Below are 25,084 nucleotides of genomic sequence, written 5' to 3' on the forward strand. Positions count from 1 at the left end.
GACTTTTCTCAGAATATTTACACTATTTGTGGACTGCATTATTCCATAAACTTTACATTACTGCAAATACACTTAAAGAAGACTTAGAGAACCATTTGCATGATTGTCTTCTGCTCTTGCTAAGGGTTTGGCTTTGCAATTTTCATAGTTCCATTGTAAAATAGGCAATTGAGGCAATTGTTTTAAAGCCAGTACATAAAAAGGCTATTATTGGTTAAATTACTATTACTCAAAACTTTTACGTCATTTCTTATAACTCATGCAATCATCTCAATCAAATTTCTGTGGAGGAAACACATTAATCAAACAAAAAAACACAACATATAACAGCTACTTATTTAATCTATTCAAAATGATGTTCAAATGGATTATTCTGTCTGCTAAGTATTTTCCCAACAATATAAAAAGGTTACCACAAGGCGTTTGATTTAAAACTGCAAGTATGCTTTAGACACACAAATCAAATACTTTAACTAAAAACAGTCAATTTAAAGATTTAGAATGGTTGTGCCCCATAATCGGTAGAAGTCAATATTAATTAGAATGTGCTGCAGGGGACTCCTGTCACAGTCTTTCAATTTCAAGTGAAATGTAATCTGTAGAGAATTAAAGGTCACAGTAAAAGATCCACTCTATGTGTGTGGGTCTTCAGAAAATATATGGGTCTCAAAAAAAGGTTTTGATTCTGAAATGTAAAACAGTACAAATGAAAGGAAACAGATTCAGTCTTCTCTACTGGGACCTGATAAGCACTTGACAAGAATTGATTAGACAAGACCCAATTAAACCTCATGACTTCTGAGAATGATCTTCTTAGGAAATGGTTTATTATCTTAGATGCTCAGACTGATTTCTATGACCTTGTGATACCTTAACTCACTAACACAGGGAATTTAATTTTCTTGACAGTGTGTGTCTGTTTGGACTGCGTTTTTGGCATTGGGCTATTCACTTCACCATCTGGAAATGCTTTGGACTCTTCTAGTTGAGCTCCAGGTCATTGAAATGTTCCTGCAGGCCAACTGAACTACTGTATATAGTATAATCCAAAACCTCAGGCAACATTAAACCATAAACTTCAAACATTTTCGCTCTGCAATCAAATTAAATGAAGAACCAGTCTATAATCTTTATCTTTCTGTGTGGCAGGTGGGTTATATCAAGTTAAATATTTTCTTAGTTTCAGTAAAGGGAGATAGACTGCTGATCCCTGGTGAATTCATAAGATCATTTTAAAAATCACTGTATAGAAACGATTGGGAAAATATATATATACTGTAGAACAGACAACTTTTAAAACCTAATGGTGCTGAAAAAACACTAAACCAGGAATTTGAGAAAAAATAATTTGCATATTTAACTTCATATTAATATATTTATTTTGTCTTACTAGAGATTCACATGTTATGTACACAGCTGTACAAATCCATATAAACTCATCAAATACATGGAATGAGTAAAAAGGGGTAAGTTAATACTTACTTTTAGTAGTTATGAATGTGCTCCATAAAACATAATGCTTGCTAATTCTAAAAATCCTAAAACACGAAGACTGTACAACAAAAAATCTTTATTTTCTAAGATCCATAAATTAAATTAGCCAATGTGTATATGGACTCATGAAATTGTTTGAAAATGGGTGAAGAACTAAACTGAGAAGGGGGCGTTTGCTAAAATATCAAATCATGTTCTATGCACTAATATAATTTTGCATTTTCCAAAGGAACATTAGTTCTGTTAGCCAAAGTTTTTTTTTAATTGACTGACGAACCATTTGTAGGAGGGATCAAGTATTTCTGCATGTGCAATTATTGATGCAAAATATAATGAAAAATAAAATCTAAGTTGGTTAACTGTTATAATTCATCTTTCTCCATAGTGCTGAAAGATATCCACATTCTAATGCTCTCTGCCTAAACATGTGAATATATAATTTCCCCTCCATTAATTAAAATGGTAATGACACAGCAGAACGGAATAAAAATCAATGATCAACCACATGGCACATTAAAACCCAACACGTTCTTTCCTAAATGCCAAATGATCCAGAGAGAGACATTCCAGTACAATTTTTGACACTGCCTTGATGACCTTCCATAAAGAGGAGGCCAATTACCAATTTCATTTCCCTACTCTTCTCTCCAATAATACTTCATCTATATTTAACCAAAAGGCTTGAGCTCCTAATGGTTAATGAGCCCCTGCTTGCTACCATTGTACTGCTCTGTACGAAGAGACAGGTGGAGACCCTTCATGCTTTAATCAGCACTTCTATGCAGCTAATCGACATGAGACTTCTTTATGCCTTCATATTCCTCTTCATTTTTTGGAGGCTATGCTTTCAGCAAATTTAAAATATTTCACAATCAAATTCTACTGTAATTATGCTTGTGTCATGCTGAGGAAGAAAGTTATTTGTGAGAACATGTGAGTGATTATAGAAATGAAGTTAACCTTATTCACATTCCCAATCTCGACCGTGTAGTACTGAGTACATGTAATATGAATACTCTAACACTATTCCTTTAAGGTTAAAAGCTGTCTGCACACTGCTGTATGGTGTTTTTTTCTAGAGACCTGAAGAAATGAATGAGATTTTCTATGAAAATCACGAGCTGGCTCAAAACACTTTATTGCTGAAATGAATTTCAAATGCACTATGTGGTAAGGAATGCTGATGAAGGCTGAAAGAATCCCAGACACAAAAACTCTACAACCTAAATTCTTAAGGATGCAAGCAGAACTTAAAAACAGAATGAACAATGAATCAGCTTTGAAAAAGTGTTGCTCCAATTATATCCCGAGATTTAAACTGTCCTTTTAAAATATCATTTTCATTTACTTTAGTGTAACAAACACCACAGAGATGCATCTTTTTTCATGAACAAATCGATCAGCCCTGCAGAGGATTTCACGCTGATTGGAAATATAAACCTCTGTCCCACAATGTTTTATGGATTTCTACCCTACTGTTCTTTAGCACATTTCTGTTCCTGAGCGGTGTATTGAAAACAATAATTTTTCGATCTTTATTCAAGGATGTGTCTATTTTTTTTACATTGCAACCTGACAATTTGTTATAACCAAATGTTATGAATGAAAAGTTTAGCTTTACTTGATAAACATGCTATGCATTTAATACTGTGAACCCCTGCTCTGTAATCTGTTATTTTATACAGTAATCAGTAATGGGCTGTGCAGAATGTCTCCCTTCAGCACCCCTGTAGGGGCCCATTCTCCCCAGTTCATATTGGTGATGCAACATTAAATGGCTATTTTCTAACTCATAGATCTGGAAAATGGAGTTTAATCAATGACTACATGGACCTATTACACCTTCCGGCACCAAATGTCACTCTCTTATCTAGGGATCTTCTATTTATCGGTGTCTGAACTGGCCAGTTGGCAGATGTGCCTTATGGGATTTGAGATAGCTCTTGGTCATTTATTTTATATTCAGAAAGCTTAATGGAAATCATTAAGACTAGATCATGGACTACCTACACTGTGTAAGAAAATAAATGACCCATTTAAGGTAAATACCTTTAACTGTACAGCCTGCTTTCTTCCTGATGGAAGTGTTGAATAAGAAAAAAACGCCCTTCTTTTTGGTATTGCTTTCATCCATATTCTATAGTCAGCGTGGTGTGAATCTTGCATAAACTCTGTTCATTGAAGTAACTCAGGTCTCGTCCTCAGATTCACTGGTATGGCCGCTACATACAGTATCAGCGTTGTTTTTACCAAGACGTGAATAACCTTAGAGTCACTCCAAATGACAGAGACAGCCATTTTGCTTTTGCTTTGAAGACAACCAGTTTAATCTGAATTCAGCCAATGAAGCAACAACACCGTTTCAGCGCCTAGTCTCAGTGCATGCAGGGTACCCCGTAAAAGCTGGCCACTCACGTTTGGAGTGCTTGTCACAAAGAGCGGAGGCCCTCATGTCACACAGGCGAAGCGTTCCCTTGCTGCTGCTGTAGACGAAGAGGTTGCAGTGGTAAGGATGGAACTCTGCAGCCGTGATCACCTCCGTCAGCTCCTCCATGTTGGCAGGCTTGATGTCAACAATATCTGAGAGGGACGGTCACTCAGGAAAACATGCAGGAGAAGTTCAAATCGCTTCATTTGAAAAGTGTGGGTCATATCCTGAGGACTGGCAAAACTGCGGCCACAACCGTTTGCTACCGTTTACTGGCATGGGATATAAAAACTTTGCACCAAAATTGTTATTGCTTTTGACTGTCGTTATGTACAGTTTGGGCAATGCAAAGTAGAAGAATAAGCTGAGGTGAAGCTGGATGAACAGTTAACAGTATGAAAAACTCCAAGGCCATTTAATTCTGTGAGCTGACAGCTGGTTAATTGTTAATGTGAGACATTGATTATTTCCAAAGGCCCCAGATAAAGCTCTTAGCTTGCTACTGTTTATAGCTGAGGTGTGCAAAAATGTAGACATCATATCTTCTTCAGTAGCAAATTGTTCAGCTAACTAACAAATTAGAAGATACATACTGTATGCACCTTCTGATTGCCTAATATGTGCATTCAAAAGGATTATTAATTATTAGGATTAATGCTGGCATGAGCACTGTTGTTTACAAAATTAAATGTAATTCATGCTGTGAACTCTAACATAATTATTATGGCCATTACCCTCTAGGTACTAATCTACAGTGTTTCAGAAAATAATTATTGAAAGAAACAAATGAGTAGCAACTGGAGGTTCTTTCTGGAGCTGTGAAAAACCACAGTATTTGTAATGTGAAGCATATGTGGTAGACATGCATTCATTAAAATGTACATATATTACATACAGTACTTAACAATAAGCTATAAAAAAGACCAAATAAAATTCTATTCCTGATACACAACAGTAAAAATCATTCTCCTCATTTTGTTACTGTGTTGAATGTACAGTACATTACACAACAATGTAAAGATATCAAATGAGGATATTTGAACCTGAAGAACCACAGTTGAAAATTCAAGACTATAATAATTTCCAAAGTCAACACTTCATCAAATTATTTAAATGAACATTTTTGAATTATTGATGAAAGAAGTGGAATGTATACAGTGTAAAGTTAATTTGTTTTGAAACTAAGAGCAGTAGTAGCCCTGTGTAAACCTATTTCAATCCAAGAAATGGTCAAAGACACAATGTACAATTAAGTGGCGTGCAAAAGCTGTACAGACCATTTTGTAATATCTTCAGATGTATATTTTTGGCATCTTGTAACCCAAAATCTTTGCAGCACAAAACGTCAGGTTTCCCTAGAGTCTGCAACAGATAAAAGTGTAAGTACCAATGATCTATCCATACCACCCATGTCAGAAGGATTAAATGGTTAACATTTATTACAAACTGAAAGATGATGGCAGTACCCATCTCTCCCGAGCCCTGCGTTTGACCTCGAAACACCAGCATCCCTTCAAAGACCTGTGGGCTGATTGAATACACTCACGTGGTACTCTGGATCATTTCCCGCTATGATCGGCTTCAGTGAGCTAAAATGTTATTAAACTGACACACTGCTTATATCTTCTGGCAGACAGAGTTCATACAGAGCCCCGGGTTTCCTGCTATGTACAAACTGGAGAGAAGAATCAGTGGCCCGTATAGCCAAGCCTAAAAACACAACTTCTCTGATCAATACAACTCGCTAATTAAATGTTAATATTAAAACATCACAGGGGGCCACATAATCCTGTAGTTATTTTACTGAAGTAACCCCACCGCCTTTCAGAGCTGACTGCGAAAGTAAACCTTTGTCACGCAGGGAAGTTAAATGGAGGTGAATATTCCAGAATGTTCAGAAGATCCTTTAAATGAGGAATCAGAGAGATTTCACAGAAAAGAGAAAGAAGGACAGAGAACGGAGAAAAACCTGCCAAGTGATCTGGTGTGCTCACCTTCACACGCAAAGGACTGGCTTCTCCTAAGAATGCATTTTTCAGCACTTCTGAAAAGGGAAAATCTACCCATCTACCAATTTTCTAACTACTTTATTTCATTTAGGGTTGCTGGGAAGCCAGACCCTGTTCTGGCAAACAACTGGTACAAGGCTGGATATACACTAGATGGGACATTAGTCCATCACCGCACACACACTCACTTCAGAGGCAATTTTCCCAGAGGCCAATAACCTGCCAGTATGTCTTTTCCTCCTAAAGACATGGGAGGAAACCCAAGTGAACACAGGGAGAAACTACAAGCTCCATGCAGACAGCACCCCAGGTCCAGAGCTCCAGCACTATGAGACAACAATTCTAACCACTGTGCATTCTGCCGCCAGAGAAGGGAACATCAAAGACTAAAAAAAAACAACACATACTATATTAAGACAGAGAGAGCAGCTTCTTATAATCTTGCCTTTAGCAAAAATTACATTTTTCTTCATAACTAGCATCTTCCATCATGAATAGGTGCCAATCATTTTATTGTTAACATCTGATAAACTACGCTGCCTTAGGTAGATTTAACATTTGGCAAGTTGCTAAATTCTATTCAGAGTTTGTATCTGAATAATCTTGCTCTGTAAAGGAATAATTAGTGAGATTCTATTCTGAGGTTTACATTCCTCAAAAATCAAACAAAAGAAACCTCAATCAACCCAAAAAATGACTTGAGATAACACAATAGGATGATTCAGAATCAAGCTGAATAAAATAACGTTTCTCGTAAGTACTGCTGGATAAAAAATGCTATTACGTTAATTATTTAAACTCTTACATCAATATTTCACTGTAATGGCCGTCAAAAAGCAGACTGAGGGGAAGATGCCATTATGTATACTGAAAGAAGCCTTTTGCATTTCGCATCAACAATTGTCTTCAACCTTTTATTTTCATCCCAGCAACCGAGTCTTCTGCCTTGAAATACTCAGAATTGTAATTCGGTAATGTCATTTTGTTATTTCTTTATAATTAGCAAAATCCTGCTTGTCTTAAGCATACAGGATTAGATACAAAGATAAACTACTTAAAGGTTTGGCACCAGTAGAACCACTAGTAGAATTTCTCACAGAAAAAATGATTCTTCCAATTAATTAAATAATCTGTCCCTAAGGCATTGGTCTAATTATAGATTTCACACAGATGCCCAGAGGCAAACACAAGCTAAAGCAGTCTTGTGAGGGTCAGAGGGAATCTCTGCCAAAGAGTATGTGAACTGTCTGTGAAAGGGTCTTGGATACAGTACTTAAATCATTATCAATTCAAAAACATGAAAACTACATTCTCTGTGAATGTCTAAATACAGTGCTTACAATGGTGCTTTGATCTTAATTCAGAATTGACAGAAAAATGGTTAAATCAAGAAAACATTATACTTGATTTATAAAAGGATTACTTTTTCTGTTTTACTTTTTCACAGTATTACAGAATACCGTACTTCCAAATTCTGTTGCTAACAGCTAATTGATCTGAGGTTACATTAAGCTGTTTCTCAAAGAATCCCAGGGAACTTGCTTCTGGGCTGTTTCAGACACCCACAGCCAAACTAAAAAGGACTGCTCATTCAGAGTGCACTCTGAGCTCTGAGCTATAGTATGTCTGGAAATTACTGTGAATTGTATTCAAGAAAATCTGCAACTTGACAAGTGCCTATGAGATGACATTTAGGTCATTAGGAGTAGTGTAACACCTCCAATCACAGTTTACTCTGATATGGGTGCTCTGGGACTTTCAAACAGAAATACATCTCTCCTACAGTGAACATTTCTGAGGAAAGCAATCACTGCCCTCACCCCTGTCGTCGCTGGTATCAAGATCACGATGATGAAGCCATCTTAACAGCTGGGGATTGCAAACTGGATGGTACAAAAAGTAATACTAAGAATTTCCAATAAAAACAACTACAAAAGCAACAGTTCAAGGAAAATACTATATCTGCCCATGTATTTTCTGCTTTTAGAGAAAACTGTGGAATCAAGAAGCTTAAATTAGAGGTGCTTAGAACAGACATGAGATCCGTAAGGGTGAATCTCCATAACAAAAGAGAGAAAGGACAACTCCATATAGTGTGGTTTCTCAACCAATAGAAGTTAAAGTTCACTGTAGGGTGTATGATTCATGCTTTTTCTTGCCACCTTAATTCAACAGGATAACAATAATCTCAACTCTTCAATCCAGCCATTTTCTGACCTCTTAATTCAATACAGGGTTGCAGGATAGCCAGACCTTATCCTGGCCAGCAACAGGCACAAGGCAGGACACACCCTGGACAGGACCCCAGTCCATCACTGCACAGACAGACACAAACATGCTCATACCAGGGCCAATTTAGTCAGAAATAAGCTACCAGTATATCTTTGGAGTGTGGGAGGAAACCAGAGCACCTGGTGTAAAGCCATGCAAACAGGAGAACATATCCAAACTCCACACAGATAGAAACCCAAGGCTGGAATTAACCCAAGGCAGCAACGCACTGCACCACCCTTCTGAAACTTCTTCATTCTAATATTCATCTAATATTGAAATACTGTATACAGTATTATGGAACAAGAAACTGATCCAAACTGATAATGTACAAGTCAAAAGGGAATTAAACTGTAATTCTGCTCAAATGAAAGCAGCCTGCAGTTTTGTTTTAATGTGTCACTTGAGATTGAAACTTCTACTTAGATTTACAAAAAGGTGCACTATTCAAAACGTGTTTTCAATCTTAAAGCAAGCACATTTCTTGTTTCATAAGTTACTGTCTAAAGACAACATTTTAAAAATGTTTACTTTCTGTACAAATAACAACCAGGGTTACAATCTTTAAAATAGTAATGCTAATTTTCTTTTGTTTACAAAAAGAAATAGAAAGGTAACCACATCAATTCCAAATTGGTCAAAACCGAAATCTCTTTAAACGACCCCTTATATAGTATATACACAGTGAATACAAGAAAATCTTGAATTACTATTAAAAGGTAGCATTACTTATCTGAGAGAAAACATTAGCATATAATTTACAATCTGATAACTGAACCCAGAATTGCCTGTATACTTAGCTATATATACAGTACTACAATATAGCTACTGTATACTGTATATTATGTTTTGGCCTGCTTTCCACATATATACTGAAATTATAAATAGAAAATATCAGCTGCTTCCTGGGTACAGGTACTGTGTTTAACTGACTATTATCTTTGTAATGAATTGTTGCAGGTCCTTAAAATGGGGCACAAAAAGATAAACTTTTCAGACTTGTTTTTCTACCAGTGAGTAGCATTGGCCAAATTCATTAATGAGCGAGCTTCATCGGCTTTGGCTAGGAAGTGAGTCTATTGCAATTATCACCTAGAGGCTTGACGCCTCTCTGCACCGGGCCTCTGATTTCCATTGGGATTTTTGCTTCCATGGTAATAACCTAGGATACTTCCAATCTCTTTACACTGCATTAAGATATTCAAATTCCACCCCTCGCCATCCTCTCTCAAGATCAGACAGAAATAAGCACAGAATTTCATACACTATTTATCATCTTGTTCCAATTCTTTCTTGGGTTAAGAGATAATTGATAAGGAGCAGTAGTCTGGGTTTTAACAACATATGGTCGTATGTGACAGGTCACACAGTCAACCGCAGGGTATTTTCCTTCAATAGATCGCCGACATTGATTAATCCTCACTCTGAGACTACGTTTCAGCAGGAGCAGCAGAGTTCAAAACAATATGCGACCATCTTAGCCACCAACTCCAAGCAAGACAGAACACTGACCGAATTTCTGTTCAACTTGATTCACCAGGGTGCGAACAGCAATGTCAGGAAGCTGCCACTGGAATGGCCTTTTTTCTGCAATGAAGTACTTGACAGGCTAAGGTGTGCCCCATTTCTACACCCACCACAAAGCTTAAACGCACAGGCATTGAGTATAATTTCAGTTAATAATTCAAAAAGCTAATGGCAAAAACAAATAAGTAAATACTGCTTGATAATAACCAGAAGAATCCTAACATTTATTTACTTTTCTGAACACTCCACTCAAAGAGCTTTTACAGGTAATGGGGACTTCCCTTCATCATCACTATTGTGCAGCCCCACCTGGATGATGCGACGGCAGCCACAGTGCACCAGTACGCTCACCACACACCAGCTATCAGTGAGGAGGTGAAGAGAGTGATGAAGCCAATTCATAGATGGGGATTATTAGGAGGCCATGATTAGTAAAGGCCAGGGGGGGAATTTAGCCATGACACCGGGGGTAATACCCTTACTCTTTTTGAGAAATTCTCTGGGACTTTTAATAACAATGGAGAATCAGGACCTTGGTTTTATGTCTCATCTGAAGGGTGGCAAGATATAATAGGGCATTAAGACCCACACAGAGTCCAGGGTGAGGGCTCCCTACTGGCTCCACTAACACTAACACTCACTTGTTATTAAAATGGCACAATTGCAAATTATAGCAATTGCAAATCATGTATCCATGCATTCAGCAGTTGATAGCTCAAGGTTGTTTTTGTAGAACTGAAAAGAACTCCTGAAAGACCCTTTTCAGGTTTTCAAACTGGTATCATTCTTTTTATGAACAGAAGAATTAAAGTCAAACATCTTCTTCTTAATCTGATAGTAGCCTTTAATAACCCAATGTTTAGGGAAAAATTGACAGTTTCCCTTTGGCTGATCTGTACTGCATCAACACCTACTAATATGGAGGATGACACAGGAACTACTGTAATTAGGTCATATTTTGTGGTTTTAATACTGGAAAAGCTATAAAAAAACATTTAACTTCTTTCTTAAACACTTCTTCATGAGGAAATGTGACAATTATAAATGGCATACTTATTTTTATTCATGATAACTTGTCAGAATATTTTATGAATGTCCTGAAAATCTACAGGGATATATTAGCTTAAGTATTATCTTTAGTCAAATTTTCATTAAAAATAGTGTACTACTCCTGAACAATTGCTGGAGACCTTCCAATTCATCATTAGTCTCTCTCCAGTCACCTTGCACCCTATCTGGAGATAGGAGACCTGAATTATTTTCCTAGGCTTACAGTTATATCGGCTTCATAAATTATAGGATGGCAATTAATGGCTACACTCCTTTAGAATTAACTAAGAAATCCCATGAACTGTATAGGACAAAAGAATGTCCTGAAGACCCTTAAGATGGTAGATTTTCAAGATGTTTTCATGACAAAGATACATATTGCCTCAAAACAAAAATGAATTGCCTCCGGTTCCAAGAAATATCTTTCTTCATTTTGATTTAATAATGTCTCTTGCTTCACAGATTTTTACAGATCTCGGTTACCCGAGCAAAAATGAACTACAAGGGAGGGAACGGAGACATAATGAAATTGGGGAAAGGAAAAGATAAATCTGATTATTGGAATTCTGGCAATAAAGCTTTCTACACATTTTTCGCCCATACATAATGCTTATGTGCATTACTTAATTTCATATTCTCTTCTACTAACCCTCCCTGGTTTACAGCTTTTTAGACTAAAACATGAAATCCTAGTATTAATGATAATAAAGTGCATGTGCATGAAAATCTTGAAGCTTTGTGGTATTTTCTGGTTGCCCTGATAACTGGCCTGGTAGCATCAGGTGTTACACTGTAAATAAAGCTTTTCTCCATGACCTACAGTATGTGATTATCTAAGAGACCTGCTGCTGGCATCCCAGTGTGTAAAGAGAGGGATGGCTTGGTCATTTACAGTACTTACCGGGTTTGTGTTAGGAGTCGCTATATGATGCTGCAGTTGTAAACTGCACCTAAAAGACCTTTATCTCAAACAATTTAAGTAAAATAGTAACTGGAGGACAATGGAGGGGGGGTGCTCACAGTTGGCTTCAGCAGAAAAGGTGTTCATGTGAGTGCAGGCTGAACTCTTATGATCCAGGTGTTGCAGGTTTGAGGCTGGGTCGTGTCACTCACCAACTGTGACCAGGTTTCCTCAAAGCGGCAGCTCACAACTGGCTGAGCACCGCATAGGATAGTTTGAGAACAGCTGGCCAGGCCTGTCTTGGGTCTTGGCAAACACAGTGGTGACCCCTGCAGCCCTCTGGGCACTTGCAGATTTGTGATGTACCTCATCTCTAATCAGAGCCACCAGCACTGAGCTCTACTGCTGTGGAGCATGTATGTTTAAAGATGAGCTGCTTGACGGTGTGAGGGCTGAAAGAGTCTGTCTACACTTCGTCATTCGACCGTATGTGCAAATAAAACAAACAAATATAGCAATATAACAAAAGCTTACGATATGTGGTGGCACTAGCATGTATAGAACTTCATAACATTCAATATCGTATGGTATTTTGAGTAACATCATAATACAATCTATCGTTCATTTGAAGCCACAAGCAACAAGGTTTTCATGGAAGGCGTATTAAATTGAACCGCTATTTTTTAATATGTCTATTACCCACTAATACCCTATTAGTTGGAAGACAATTAGAATGCAGTGGAGATCCTTTAACCCTGCAGGTGTATTCTATCTATGTTCCCATCAAACACTCATTAAACTGTGTGCTGTTCTCCCAGCTGGCCTACTCTCCTAATTGTTACCAGAGGCTACAACCACTGTGGATCACAGTCATCTCCCGATGGCTCCATCACAATGCCAAGTGAGCCTGAAGATGAAGAGTGACTGATCAGGTGAATGCTGCCATTGTAGCTACTCTAAATATCCAATCTACCTCAAAAAGAGCTAAAATTGTTCAAATGGAAGAACACCTAAGCCTGCACCCCATTACTGATTCTGCATACCCCCAAGGCTGACGTAATCCTATGCATTGAATTTTTAGCGAGGTATCTGTTATTTATGTGAAATGTGCTCTGAACATGCTGCATGAAACCGAAAAATATCTAAGTTGATTAGTGATAGTGTGATCTCTAATTCGGTAATAAAATGCCAAAACATCCTGCTCAGAACATGACATCTTTTCAAATTAAGCCATTTGTTTTTCTACTGTAGGTTGCACAGGCTGCCTCATTACTGTGTGCTCCACTAAGGAGACTGTGGGGTTTGAGCATTTATGCTGTATCTGCCCAGATTTAAAATGCAACCACCAACTGTTTCAAAGAACACCCACCACCTTGTTCTCACACCAATGCTGTCTGATTTATACTCTTTACACTTTGCAGATAGTATAACTGCAATTCTGTGTATTATCACTACTTATGTCTGGGATTATTCTCATTTGGAAGACCTAATCAGGTTGAAACAAACAAACAAACAAACAAGTGTCATTGCAATTAATCACTCCCAAGCCAAAGGATACTGAAGCTCCTGTCTGTGATGGCCAGATGCCACAAATTAATCCTGAGGTCATCAGCAGACATGTAGGTCTCACAATCACTGTTGACGGAGATGGAGTTGACATGGTAGGTGTGAGCATTAGCAAAGATCCTCCGTGGGCTCACCTCTACCATCAGGTCCATGGGTTTCAAAACTGGCACCTGGGAAGGTAAATAAAGACAGTCAGTTATCAGTTTCACATCAATTTCATGTTGTCCGGAGAATATATTTTACATTAACAACATAATTGGAAAAGAATAAAAACATGGTTAATAAAATACAGAAAATGCATGGATAAAATGTAAAACCCACTGTATCAACTAAAATATAATCACTTGAAAATGCCTTTAAGCATCCCAACTGTCGGATACATGAATCAACAAGGAAAAATCTGTATTTAAGTCTCTTTAATCATTTTGCAAATTTTAGGTGTATTCCTTTCAAAAAGATCTGAAAAATTGAAATCTCTGAAATGAAATCAACATATGTAAATATATGTATCTTCACAGAGTTTACAAGTACCATTATTTAAGTCCTTTTCACTGAAGTCAATGTGGAAGTGATTGTGCCGCCACTGTTATTTAAATAAGTTGTCACGCAGTGGAATTTGATATCCCTTTTTCCGTTAGGTAATACAATCTGATACTAATGACAATGTGAGAGAGAAATAAAACTGTGCTTGTATAATGTGATACAAAAAACATACTCTGTGAGAATCAGCTATTCAGACAGCAGGAAGCCTTATCTCATTGTGATGCATTCTACTGAGCAGCAGATTCAGTTTAATCATGTGGCGTGAAATGAAATTTAGAAAAACCAATGGAGATAAAAATCAGACAAAAGCAAAAGCACCCGTTCCTCTGTCTCTTTGAAGATAGCAGACCATGCAATTGTCTGTTCCTTACTGATGGGAGCTCTCAGATTTGAGAGGAGAAAGAGACAGGCAAACCAATCTAGTGAACCCAACTGTTAAAAAAAGAAATCTGCTCAAGACTTTAATGATTCGACAGCATTTCTGGGTAAGCTTCAACAAATTATTAAAGGTTGCTTAAGGGTTACTGCACATTTTATGCAGTGGGCCATCTCTTTTTTTTCCAGTGTTTTGTCACGGAAAATCATGGTATACTAATACTAACATGACCAGGTGTATTTAACATTCTCTAAATCTAAAACATCTTGGTTCGACAAGCTTTAGCCAGTTGAAATACAGCTACCTGGACTGTTGACAGCAGCAATAAAAGTGAAACTACTATCCACAAAATGTATTTTTACTACCATCACCAAGGTGCCATTGTTCTTGATTTCAGTGGCCTGCTTGTCACCTGGCTGTCACTCCTGCCTGCTAGCTGAGACTGTCTCAATCCAAGTCAGAAAGAGAGACCCTGAATCAGACTCTATCATTCCAGACTCTCTTAAGTCTACATCTAAAGGGCTTAGTGCCTAAACTGGCAGAGAGCATTTTGCGGGGTTCTGGTAATTTCATGCATATCGTAGCATCATGAGCTTTCTGCTGCCTTTGTGTCTGCTCTCAGCAGTTGAATTTTCTGTATCAAAATGTCTTCACTACTTTGGTCATTTCTCTGTAGTACACAGAGGAAGATTTTCGCATTCAAAACATCTTTATCTGTGGAATCGTAGCAATTGCATGACCTTGAGACATAAACATTATGTAGATAATGTTTTGTACTACAGAACCAAGGTTTTCCTTGTTTTTTTAAGGGTATGTGCATCCCTCACTCTATCCACTATGCATTTGTGCTTCAGCTATGGAGGATTACTGGGAGCCAAAGCCTAACCATACAAAAGGACAAGAGGCACCAGCTGGTCTCACCTGCATGCCTCTGAGAGGAAAAAAAGCCATGTGACCACACTAGAACTTAAAACTCCACACAGGAGGCACTCCAGCAAGGAACCGAACCCAGGACCCGAGAGAGATGAGGCAGCATTGCTAAAGACCGTAACACTACGCTGACCAATTAAATGTATTGATACTTTATTATGTCATTCAGTAATCCAGTTAATCATAAAAAGATCCAGATCATTTTATTACTGTAAAACTCAAGATTGCCAAGTGTTCAAAATATTGCTTTTGTCTTTCAATTGGCTTATTTGAATGACCCCTATTGTTTCACATAAAAATAAAATAAAATCTAATTTAAAATTAAAAAAATGAAGAATTATGTCACCACCCTTTATGGGACATTCTTATCATTTCAATTTGTCAAATTCACAAGGAAGTCATGCCGCAAAATGACATTTGCCACCACAAGGCTATTCATTAGAAAGCTCGGTGATAAACAGCACTTCGAAGATCCCTGTGATGTGTTAGACAGCTGTTAAAAAGTCCTGATTAGCCTGAGGAGATCTCAACAGCGCATCACTGTCCAGACCATCACCACATCCCATGTGGCCTTTCTCTCCAGCAGCCGTCACTATAACGACTGACATACTGTAGCTGAACAGGAAGACAGAATCAAACCTGTGCTACTGTTTTCTGACCTATTTTCACTGAGAAAATAGGGCTCCACTGGGCGGAGCGGTGGCACAGTGGCTAAGGATCTGCACCTGAGGCTAGAAGGTTGCTGGTTCAAATCCCACGGCTGGCAGAGGAATCCTACTCCGTTGCGCACCTGAACAAGGCCCTTAACCCAAACTGCTCCAGGGGTGCCGTATAAAATGGCTGACCCCTGCTCTCTGACCCCAAGCTTCTCTTCCTGTCTGTGTGTCTCATGGAGAGCAAGCTGGGGTGTGCAAGAAATTGTATATTGCTAATAAAGTGATCTTCCTTTCTTAATAAAATTAAGAATGGGTCTTTTACACCTTTAGAGAGGGAATATGCAAGCTAGACAAATTCGTTCTTTCCCATATACTGTACATGTGACAAATTGTTTTTTTTTTGAGAGAATGAAGAAGAAGACACTGCAGCCAACTGTAATTTGGAGTGGCTATATTCTGGATTTAAACAAAATACCTTTATATCAGGGGTGAGGAACTCATCAAGGGCATTAAAATCCTCCATCTTCATTCTACCTCTGATCTTAATGTCATCAGTGAAGTATTTTTTAAAATTATATTGTTTAAATCTTATACAGTCGCCAGTTGAATGTTACACATTGTAACTGGACCCTTAACTTCTTCTTCCCTGCTTTAATACGTCTAGACTATTTATAGGTCTAAGTATACAAAGAGTGGACTACCTTTTAAAATGGGGTTGAATCAGAATGACAAAATAACTACATTTTAAATTTTTTATTAGTCTTTTTGCATTGTGCTTCCTATACTGTATGTCTTTTAGGACGTATTTCTGCAATGCTGGCTTAGGGTATCCTCTGGGGGGGCAGGCTGTCTATATGCACAATGCATAATCTGTCTGATAGAATGCAAAGGCACTGGCTTTATGTATTGTTTTTCTATTACATCTCTATATAAACTAATTTTAGTACTAAGTTTAATAGCAAGTGTAGTCATCACACCCACTGCAAGGATCCATGGTACCAGTGGGGGATGGTAAAGACTGAAAAGCTGCTGCTGCACTCAAAGCCCCGCAGCTGTCTCACTATTTTAGGGGAAAACGTGGAGAGGGAATACCACTGAAGGGGATGGCCGTGGGCTGTGTGTGTGGGCAGGGAAATTGTCATTTTACTTGTTAGATTTTATTGGGTTTAGAAAAATAAATAGCTAGGTGTTCACAAAAAAGGGCATCCTTTAGAACAGCAGTTTACAGCCTTGGTGTCGGAGTATCCCCTCGCCTTCTGGTTTGCTTTCCAAATGAGCCCTTAATTGCCCAGGCTGATAAAAAAAAACCTTATTTGACATATTTGCTTGATTACACCACATAAAAAAGTCTGTAAAGCGGGGGTCATCAATTAACATCAGTTCCTATCAATTTCCAAGATTCAGACATCCCCTTTTTCACACGTCTGAAGGAATTAGGTCAATGTCAGAACACACAAAGCACATTTCTGGAGTGTCTGTCACCTTGCCAGTCCTACCTTTCCCTTGGTTTCCTGGTCTTCTAGTCACCTAGTTGATACAGTTCGGAAATCCTGAGCTGCAACAATTTACAACTCACTTTTGTAAAAAGCTTACAAAAGCCTAGGACATACAGTACTGTATGACATAGTTCGACATTTTAAATTTCTTGGCAAAACAACTACAGATTTTGTAACCAAGATGAGGGAAGCAACAGTTCAGTTAAGAGATCAATTAGCCTTAGCATTTGAGCGCTTGATTAGAATGAATGCCCAAGGCCACAGGGTTATTCCAAGATTGAAAACGGATTTAGAAAACATTCAGTACAGTACCTGCGTATAACGAATGGATTGATTTTATGGGCAAAGCTTGAAGATGGAAACAATACAACCCAGCCTTTCTAGCTTCTCGTCAGAGTTTTTCAGAGTACTGGGAGCACTTTGTAAATAGACATAACGGACAACTGTTATCACAGTTATTGTTGTGCCAGGAGGAGCAGGACTGCGAGAAGTACGCGAGGGCTTGTGGCTGGCATTTCAACAACGGGTTTGTGTCTGGAAGTGAAGTGACATGCTCAGAATGTACGGTTTTCCCTCTAGTCAGATGGGGAGAAGCTTGTGGTGTTTTTTGGAAGAGGGAGAATTCTGAATCTCCCCACATAAGGGTAAAACTCGGACTGGATGCCCTGTAAGGCAGAGAATGCAGAGGAGCCGCCGTGGAGCTCCACTGCAAGACTGTCAGCCTGTATTGCTGTGTATGCTGCCGCTCTGCTGTGGTCTAGTTTCTGAGGTCTTTAGTAAAATTCTGGGCAGCAATGACACTTATTTAAAGCATGACATTTATTCCACAATTCAAATGTTACAGGATAAATGAATCCGGAAGAAAATGCCACCTACATATGAGTACAGTAGGAATGTCAGTAAATGTTAATGACACTGAGGTGACGCGAGGTTCAGCAAGCTAAGAGGTTACCTGTAGAGATGTCACCGTTGAAAGGTCTTTCACCCTTCCTTCTTCATCTTTCAAGTTGTACCCCTCCGGTCTCTTATCTCTTTCGCTAACTTTCCATAACTTAATAGTTTTATCTACAGGACAAAAAAACATGGGTAAACATCAGAAACAGATAATAGACAACCCACAAAAAACACATTTTATTCTGTGTACAGAAGACCTTTACCTGCTACAACTCAAAAGCAAAACGTCATTCGGTGACGTCCTAAAGCAGCTCGTGAAGAAAAATAAAGAAGCCAATCTGTGAGCTGAGACTTTCAAGAGGATCAGTTCCAGTCAAATCAAACACAATCCTCAATGGCAGCTTGCAGGCATAGAATGAATTATGGGACCCAAAGGTTGATGTAGAGTGGTGTGTGTTTTATTTTTCAGGGATAGACTTTTATAAAAATAGAGCAATTCACAAATTGCCTTTGACTAAACCAATTTCAACAGTAAACTTTCATAAAAACATCTAGGAAACAGTCAAATGTTTACCACATGTTTTCACTGCTTAACTAGTGCTTATCTGTTAAACTAATCTAAAAGGTACTGAACTAATCAAAAAGTGTAATGACTAATGCAGGAACTGTGTACTGTAGAAAGGAAAAAGCTTCTCAAAATTTAATCAAGAATATAAGGCAATTGTGAGTGGTCTTACTCTGCATTTCAGAGAACAAAAAAAATGAGAAAAAACTAGCAGATAACATTTTACAGATGAAGACACAGAAGAAAAATTTAAATTAAGGCACATTTCTAAATGCCACAGAAAATTCAGTCCTAATTGATTAAAACAGATTATTTAACCTTATTATTTTTGCACTTCCCCCCAAAAAAAACCTTAGACTAATTAGACGATGAATTGGTTGATGAATAAATATGCAAATTTTTGGTATGTACTGAAATGATTAAAAAGATAAAGTTCTAAGAAATATTCATCAGTGTTAATTTTTAAAATGCTTTCCTCAGTCTACTGCAAATATGAGCAACCCTCAGCTACACACACACACAAACACAGCTGGCTGGGTCACCGCGCTAAGGGCCCCTGTATTCCCCAGGACTGGGGAATCATTGTTATGGAAAAACAATTTCAGCAGCTGCCTCTTGTGAACTCCATCAGTCCTGAAACCAACCCTCCCATGAGAGAGCTGCCAAAATTGCAGTTGTTTTGTACCAAAAAAGTGGGGAGTTATAGTTAGAAGGCAAAAACGCGAATGCTTTTGCCCCCAGCTAAAGCGCCACAGCAACACCAATTAAATGAAAACGTCTGCTATTTTACTACTTCAATGCCGGTACAATCACATGAATAAGGTCAGTCACAGGATGATAGGACCCTCCTGCTGAGGGGATAAATCAAAAACACTGTCACTGCAAAAAAACAAAAAAACATTTTCCAAAGCTTCCGGTTTGTTCCTTAGTCATAAGAAATTTAAGTTGCTCTCACTTACAGCATTTACAGAAGCAGACACGTAATAAAATGCAAAACATCTAGGAATTACTGTCAACATAAACCATACCACAAAAACTCATTGTTCAACACACAACATGAACATCCAAGGCAGTAACTGTGGTCACTAAAGTGGAGGGTAGGTTAAAGATTATTATGTTGTCATATCACTCCATGTGTTCAAAGTAGGACGCGACAAAAAAAATAAAACTCTTCTCTGACTTTGTTTGAAAAACTAAGAACATTAAAAATCTCATCTTAATTAACAATATTACAAAATGGAGGTGAGCAGCACACTGCTTAGCATTGCTGCTTGGCAGCAGTGGTGGGGTCCAGGGTTCCATTTCAGACCTGGGGCGCTATCTGCATGGAGCTTACAGTAGATGTTCCCCTGGGTTTGCAGGGGGTTTCCTCTGGGGGATCCCTGCACCCCAGCATGTCTTCGTAGTTTTCTCCCAGTCAAAAGACTGGCAGGTTGCAAAGGAACAAGTAATAGGTTTATTCCTTGCTAAAAAGAGAAGAAAGAAAACGTTTTGGCCGTGGAGCCTTCTTCAGGTGTGGTACTGGTAGGTTTATGCTGGTAGGTTAATTGGCTTCTGGGAACTGGCCCTGGTGTGAGTGTGTGTCTGTGTGTCTGCCCTGTGATGGACTGGTGGCTCATCCAGGCTGTATCAAAAACAGCAAAAACTTTCCTATTGGTCTCTAATATATACCACATTTTTCACCTTATTCTTTATTTAAAACAAGAATATTAAACATAAGAACCCATTTTTTCATTTGTTTCTTGCTTATTGTTGACATCTTGGACAGCAAAGGTCTCAGCTCTGAAGGACAGCTTTTTAGTTTTAGAGTCCCCAACAGAACTTGTCGTTTTTGCTCTGGCCAATGAATACATCATTATTATTAATACTGTCCCTAGTAGTGAGAAACTGGTCTCGTAAAATACTGTAAAAGGCTCACCTTGATCTTTACCTCCATTAGACTCTCCTAACTCTTTCACTGGAAATGATCTCCTCATGAACAAAAAAGGCAATCTTCCTATTTCAAAATCAATAAACCGTACATTCTCCAGCTGTGAAATACTAGGTTAAGATGGGAAAACTCTTGGACTCTTTGTAGCAAATACATTTTGATCAGGAACATCATTCACAGGTAGTCCAGTCAAGCGTAGCTTTATTAAAGATTGGAAGCTGAGATTGAGTGCCAATGCTCTTTTTTTAATTTGCACAAGGAAACAATAATTTACATATTTTGGATATGGATATTTCTGTTTTTTTGCAGTGATTCAAATACGTATACAGTATGTATCTAAAGATAAACAAGCACAAAATGAATTTATGTTGTTTGGTGTAACTACATTTAAGAAGAAAGATGATGATGCTATTGTTATAACAAATGGTTTACTGCCCAAGCTCTAGATTTCAGAAGTATAAAATCTTTTTCAAAAGCTAACGTGGATCTTTAAAGGAACTGGAGCGATATCTGAGTTTGCTAAAAACCTTTATCTTACTCCCTCTCCCTGCTATGTTTGAATTTACAATTTTTTAACTTTGTTTTTTTTTGTCAGATTTTTATGACATTTTCTTTAAAGTAATGAAAAAAGTTGCAATATTTTCTCAACCCTACCCACAGCAGCACTGAGCCAATCGTCCACCACTGCTTGGGGAGTCCCAGTCAGAATCTATGACACTTTAATTAATCAAAGTCTTGACTTTTTCAACACAGCGCACTATCATTGCAGGAATCAGCACATGGATTGAGACCTTGCAATACCTGACCTTACTGAAAGCCCATGTCAAGGCTACAGTATCTGTCTTCACTGTTTGATATACTACAGGGGTCTTTCCCAGATTTCATTTTCATTTGCTTTACCATGACTTTTTTTGTAGTCAATGTAGCCTTCTCACATTAAGTGTTTCCTCCTCTAGTGATTTTGGCTTTCCTCATTAAAATTTGTTTTCTCTCAAAGCCCCATTCAGTAAAACAAAAAAAAATTAAAAAATGCCCTCGAAAGTATGATGTATGCTAAAATTATTTTAAAGAATATAACTTGAATTAAAAACAAATTCTAGTGAGGCAAAATAAAAATGACACCTTTATTCATATTGGCTGCAGTAGTATATTTTGTACTCATATAATACAGTATGTCTGTGTAATTTGTAATTGTCACCTTCCAGAAGACAAAGGAGAACACTTTGATATGGGACTTTAGTGTAAATTTATCTACTGCAAATATTGTTAACAATGCTGCATTTCCTGAAACTGGAGAGTAATATTGACAATATCCTCTAACAAGTTAATTTTTCATGTTTTGTTTTTAATGGCTCAGTGGTTAGCATTGTTCTTTCGCAGATCTCGGTCCCTGGGTTCAATTCATGGGGTGCTATCCGTGTGGAGTTTCCTCCGGGTGAACAATTCAGGGTCTGCTGGGGAGCAGGAGCTTATACCAGCAAGCAACAGGAACAGGACAGGATACACCCTGGACTGGATACCAGTCCACCAAGAGCAAACAACGCAGACATGGACGCACTTATACCAGGGTCAGTTTTCCCAGAAGCCAATTAACCCACCGGTATGTCTTTGGACTGGGGGAGGAAACTGTAACACTTGGAGGAAACCCACGTGAGCACAGGCTGAACCTACAAACTCTACACATCTAGCAATGCTAACCAGTGCTCCACTGTGCCAGCCTGCCTGAAAAATCATTTGATTTAAATCACTGAAGGTTTGGGAAGAATATATCATATATACATATAGAATTCCGATTCTGCCCATATATTTAACTTGCCCTTTGGTTTAGTACAACATACGCAGAGCATCACTAGAGAATCATAGAAGAGGTCCGACATAAGACACTTGCACTACATGTCTCCTGAGGTTACTGTGGCAGTTAAGTATCTAAAAACACTGCTGGAAGACGCCATCCCCTGTCATTCACAGGATCAGTCCAGGGGATACGAAGTCATCACGAGAGCATAGATTCTTTCCAATAGCTCTAGGACCTTATTTGAACACACTGCTGTAAGCAGAAAAATGACAGCGGGCTGTGGCAGCTGCTGAGGTGTCACCCAAACCACCCCCAGCCACTTCTAAAGAAAGCACATTTACAGTGGGCCTGAAGCACAAAACAGATGAAATGAGTAAACAAGAACCACTTATCTCCTTTATGAAAACTACAGTCTGTATTCAGTAACTTCAAAACATTTTAACAATAATTTAATTTTAGATTGTCTAATTTACACTGCATCCTCATCTTACTCCTGCAATCTAGTACACCCTGTTTAACTGCCAGCTTCTGGGTATTGCATATTTTTGGTCAATCAAAGCCTTTTGTAGATGTTTTATATACAAAGCAGGGTGTTATATGATCTTAAAGAGAGTATTCAATAGTTAAGAAAAAGCTCACAGCTATATCATTGACATATCATTTACTGACATTATTATATTATCAATATAACTAGGTCTGTCTGCTGAACTCTATACTTAGCAATTAAAGTTCTTAAAGATCATATAATACGATGCTAAGGTTGGAAAAAAGGGATATTTTGCTGTAAATCAATATAAAAACTCATTTTAAGAACAAAACATAGAATCAGTCTAATGACAGAGAACATTCTTTATTTCGTGCTTATAAGAGGTTTAACCACTTCTCAAAATAACTTCACAGCGGCCCCTAAAAGCCTTTTGCTCTTACATTTTACCCATCAACCCTATGAAAATTACAACAGATACATAATTATCCCCTGCAGCTTGCTCTTCATACAGAGTGTGAAGTACTGACTCACTACTGCTCCAGTTAGCTGCTTTGCATTTCTCAGAATGGTCTTCCACTTCTGAGGGATTAGAGTTACTGTACTCTGTCTTTCAAGACTCCCAGTGCACTCAGCAGTGCAGAAAAAAGGGGGGTGGAGCACACCTTAGCCAGCCAGGGCTGTACAGCTTTCAGATTAATGATCCACACTGAGATACAGGCTCTGAGCTATCAACTAATCTCAAGAATGGGAAGGTACCTAGAGAAGAAAGGGAAAATGATCAGCGCCACTAGCAGACAGCTTCTCTCACCATTGGTTGACAGAAGAAAATGGGCAGCATTTTGTTGAGGCAGCCAGCGGATTTTGTTAATCTTCTCCTCAATCTCCAAACTCTTCAGGTAATCGAACTCGGGCTCATGGCTTTGAAAGGTGCTGTAAACATTGTACTCTCCCTGGCAGTAAGGCTCATTTTTACTCTGGAATTGGAAAGGAAAACACAAAAATGTATGAGCATAAATGAACAGAGTATTGAAGAGAGAGCGTTACAGGGTTATGTCTATGACTGGAAACATACTTTAGCTCTGCAAAGGTCTATAAAATTGCTGACTTTGTAAAGATATGTTATTTTGCACCATGTGGTGGCTATGTACAGTATGTGATTATTACAATGAAAGCCTCTTGAGCCTTGTATCCAGTAGCTGATACACTCTTCTTCAGTACAAATGAAAATAATCATCCTGTGCAGTTGAATCTCAATATCACACAGACATGCTGTGAGGGTGTTTCTGGGCTGTTTTTTTTTTTTATAAAGAATAAGTAATACCCTCTTCCCCTTTACCACATCAATTCATCTCTGCATAGCTCCCTGCCATCTCTTCTCAGGATTTCAGAAAAAGCACTGTGATTCGTTGTGATTCTTTAGAGGTTAATCACTCTTATTAACTGCAGACTAATAACAGCCTTGATTCAATGGAAAACAAATGCTACCCCAACAGTTCCTGGAACTACCAATGGTAGTACCATATAACCTCTTAAAACTATACATTAAAGTAAACTAGTAACTGTACCTGGGTGTTAACTGCTTGCATACAATATTGAAAATAATATAGACTGCCTTTTTAAGGCTTTTTTATTTCTATTTTAAATGCAGGATTTTTTTCTTGGAATTGAGGAACCTCTAACATTCTAACTTTACTTTTCATAATTTCTTAGAATAGCACTCTTTTTGGCACTATGTAAATAGCTTCCTTCTTTAGCATTTTAATAATTTCTGTTTTACTTCACAATTTAAATGTAAATGCATATATAGTACATACAATATATTGCTTGATCGCTGCTTGCTGATTACAAGTGATATGATAATGAATAGCAGATATACAATCCTTGTATATACTTTAATTTTAATTAAGATATACTTTAATTTTAATTAATAAGATTCTTATATAGATTAATAAAAAGATTAAACCCGTATTATTATTAATCAAATCAGCAGAGTTTAGCAAAGCAGAGGTCAGCAATCATAATACAGGTAAAAAATGTCCATTTACATTAACAATATTCGTAACGTAATTTGTGTATTTTCTCAAAGACTACATGGCAAACATGATTTAACGGGTATTTAGTCAATCACTGGACAAATATGCCTAAGAAAGAAAAAGTTGAAAATGC

At 37.9% G+C, this 25,084-nt stretch overlaps 1 protein-coding gene across 3 annotated transcripts in view; it reads right to left on the reverse strand.

Moving 5' to 3' along the window:
- The window catches only part of LOC148677960 (serine/threonine-protein phosphatase 2A 55 kDa regulatory subunit B gamma isoform), a 164,519-nt gene that overhangs the window by 22,604 nt on the left and 116,831 nt on the right, over positions 1 to 25,084 (reverse strand). For all 3 annotated transcript variants that reach the window (XM_088629076.1, XM_088629066.1, XM_088629086.1), the window contains 4 exons: positions 23,727 to 23,892; positions 18,200 to 18,312; positions 13,239 to 13,416; positions 3,910 to 4,074 (listed from right to left, as the gene is read on the reverse strand). In XM_088629076.1, the coding sequence (XP_088485202.1) occupies positions 3,910 to 4,074; positions 13,239 to 13,416; positions 18,200 to 18,312; positions 23,727 to 23,892 (622 nt within the window). The remainder of the gene's footprint in view (positions 1 to 3,909; positions 4,075 to 13,238; positions 13,417 to 18,199; positions 18,313 to 23,726; positions 23,893 to 25,084) is intronic.

The sequence above is a fragment of the Lepisosteus platostomus genome, chromosome 1, assembly GCF_059453375.1.
Source record: "Lepisosteus platostomus isolate fLepPlt1 chromosome 1, fLepPlt1.hap1, whole genome shotgun sequence".
Lineage (NCBI taxonomy): Eukaryota > Metazoa > Chordata > Actinopteri > Semionotiformes > Lepisosteidae > Lepisosteus > Lepisosteus platostomus.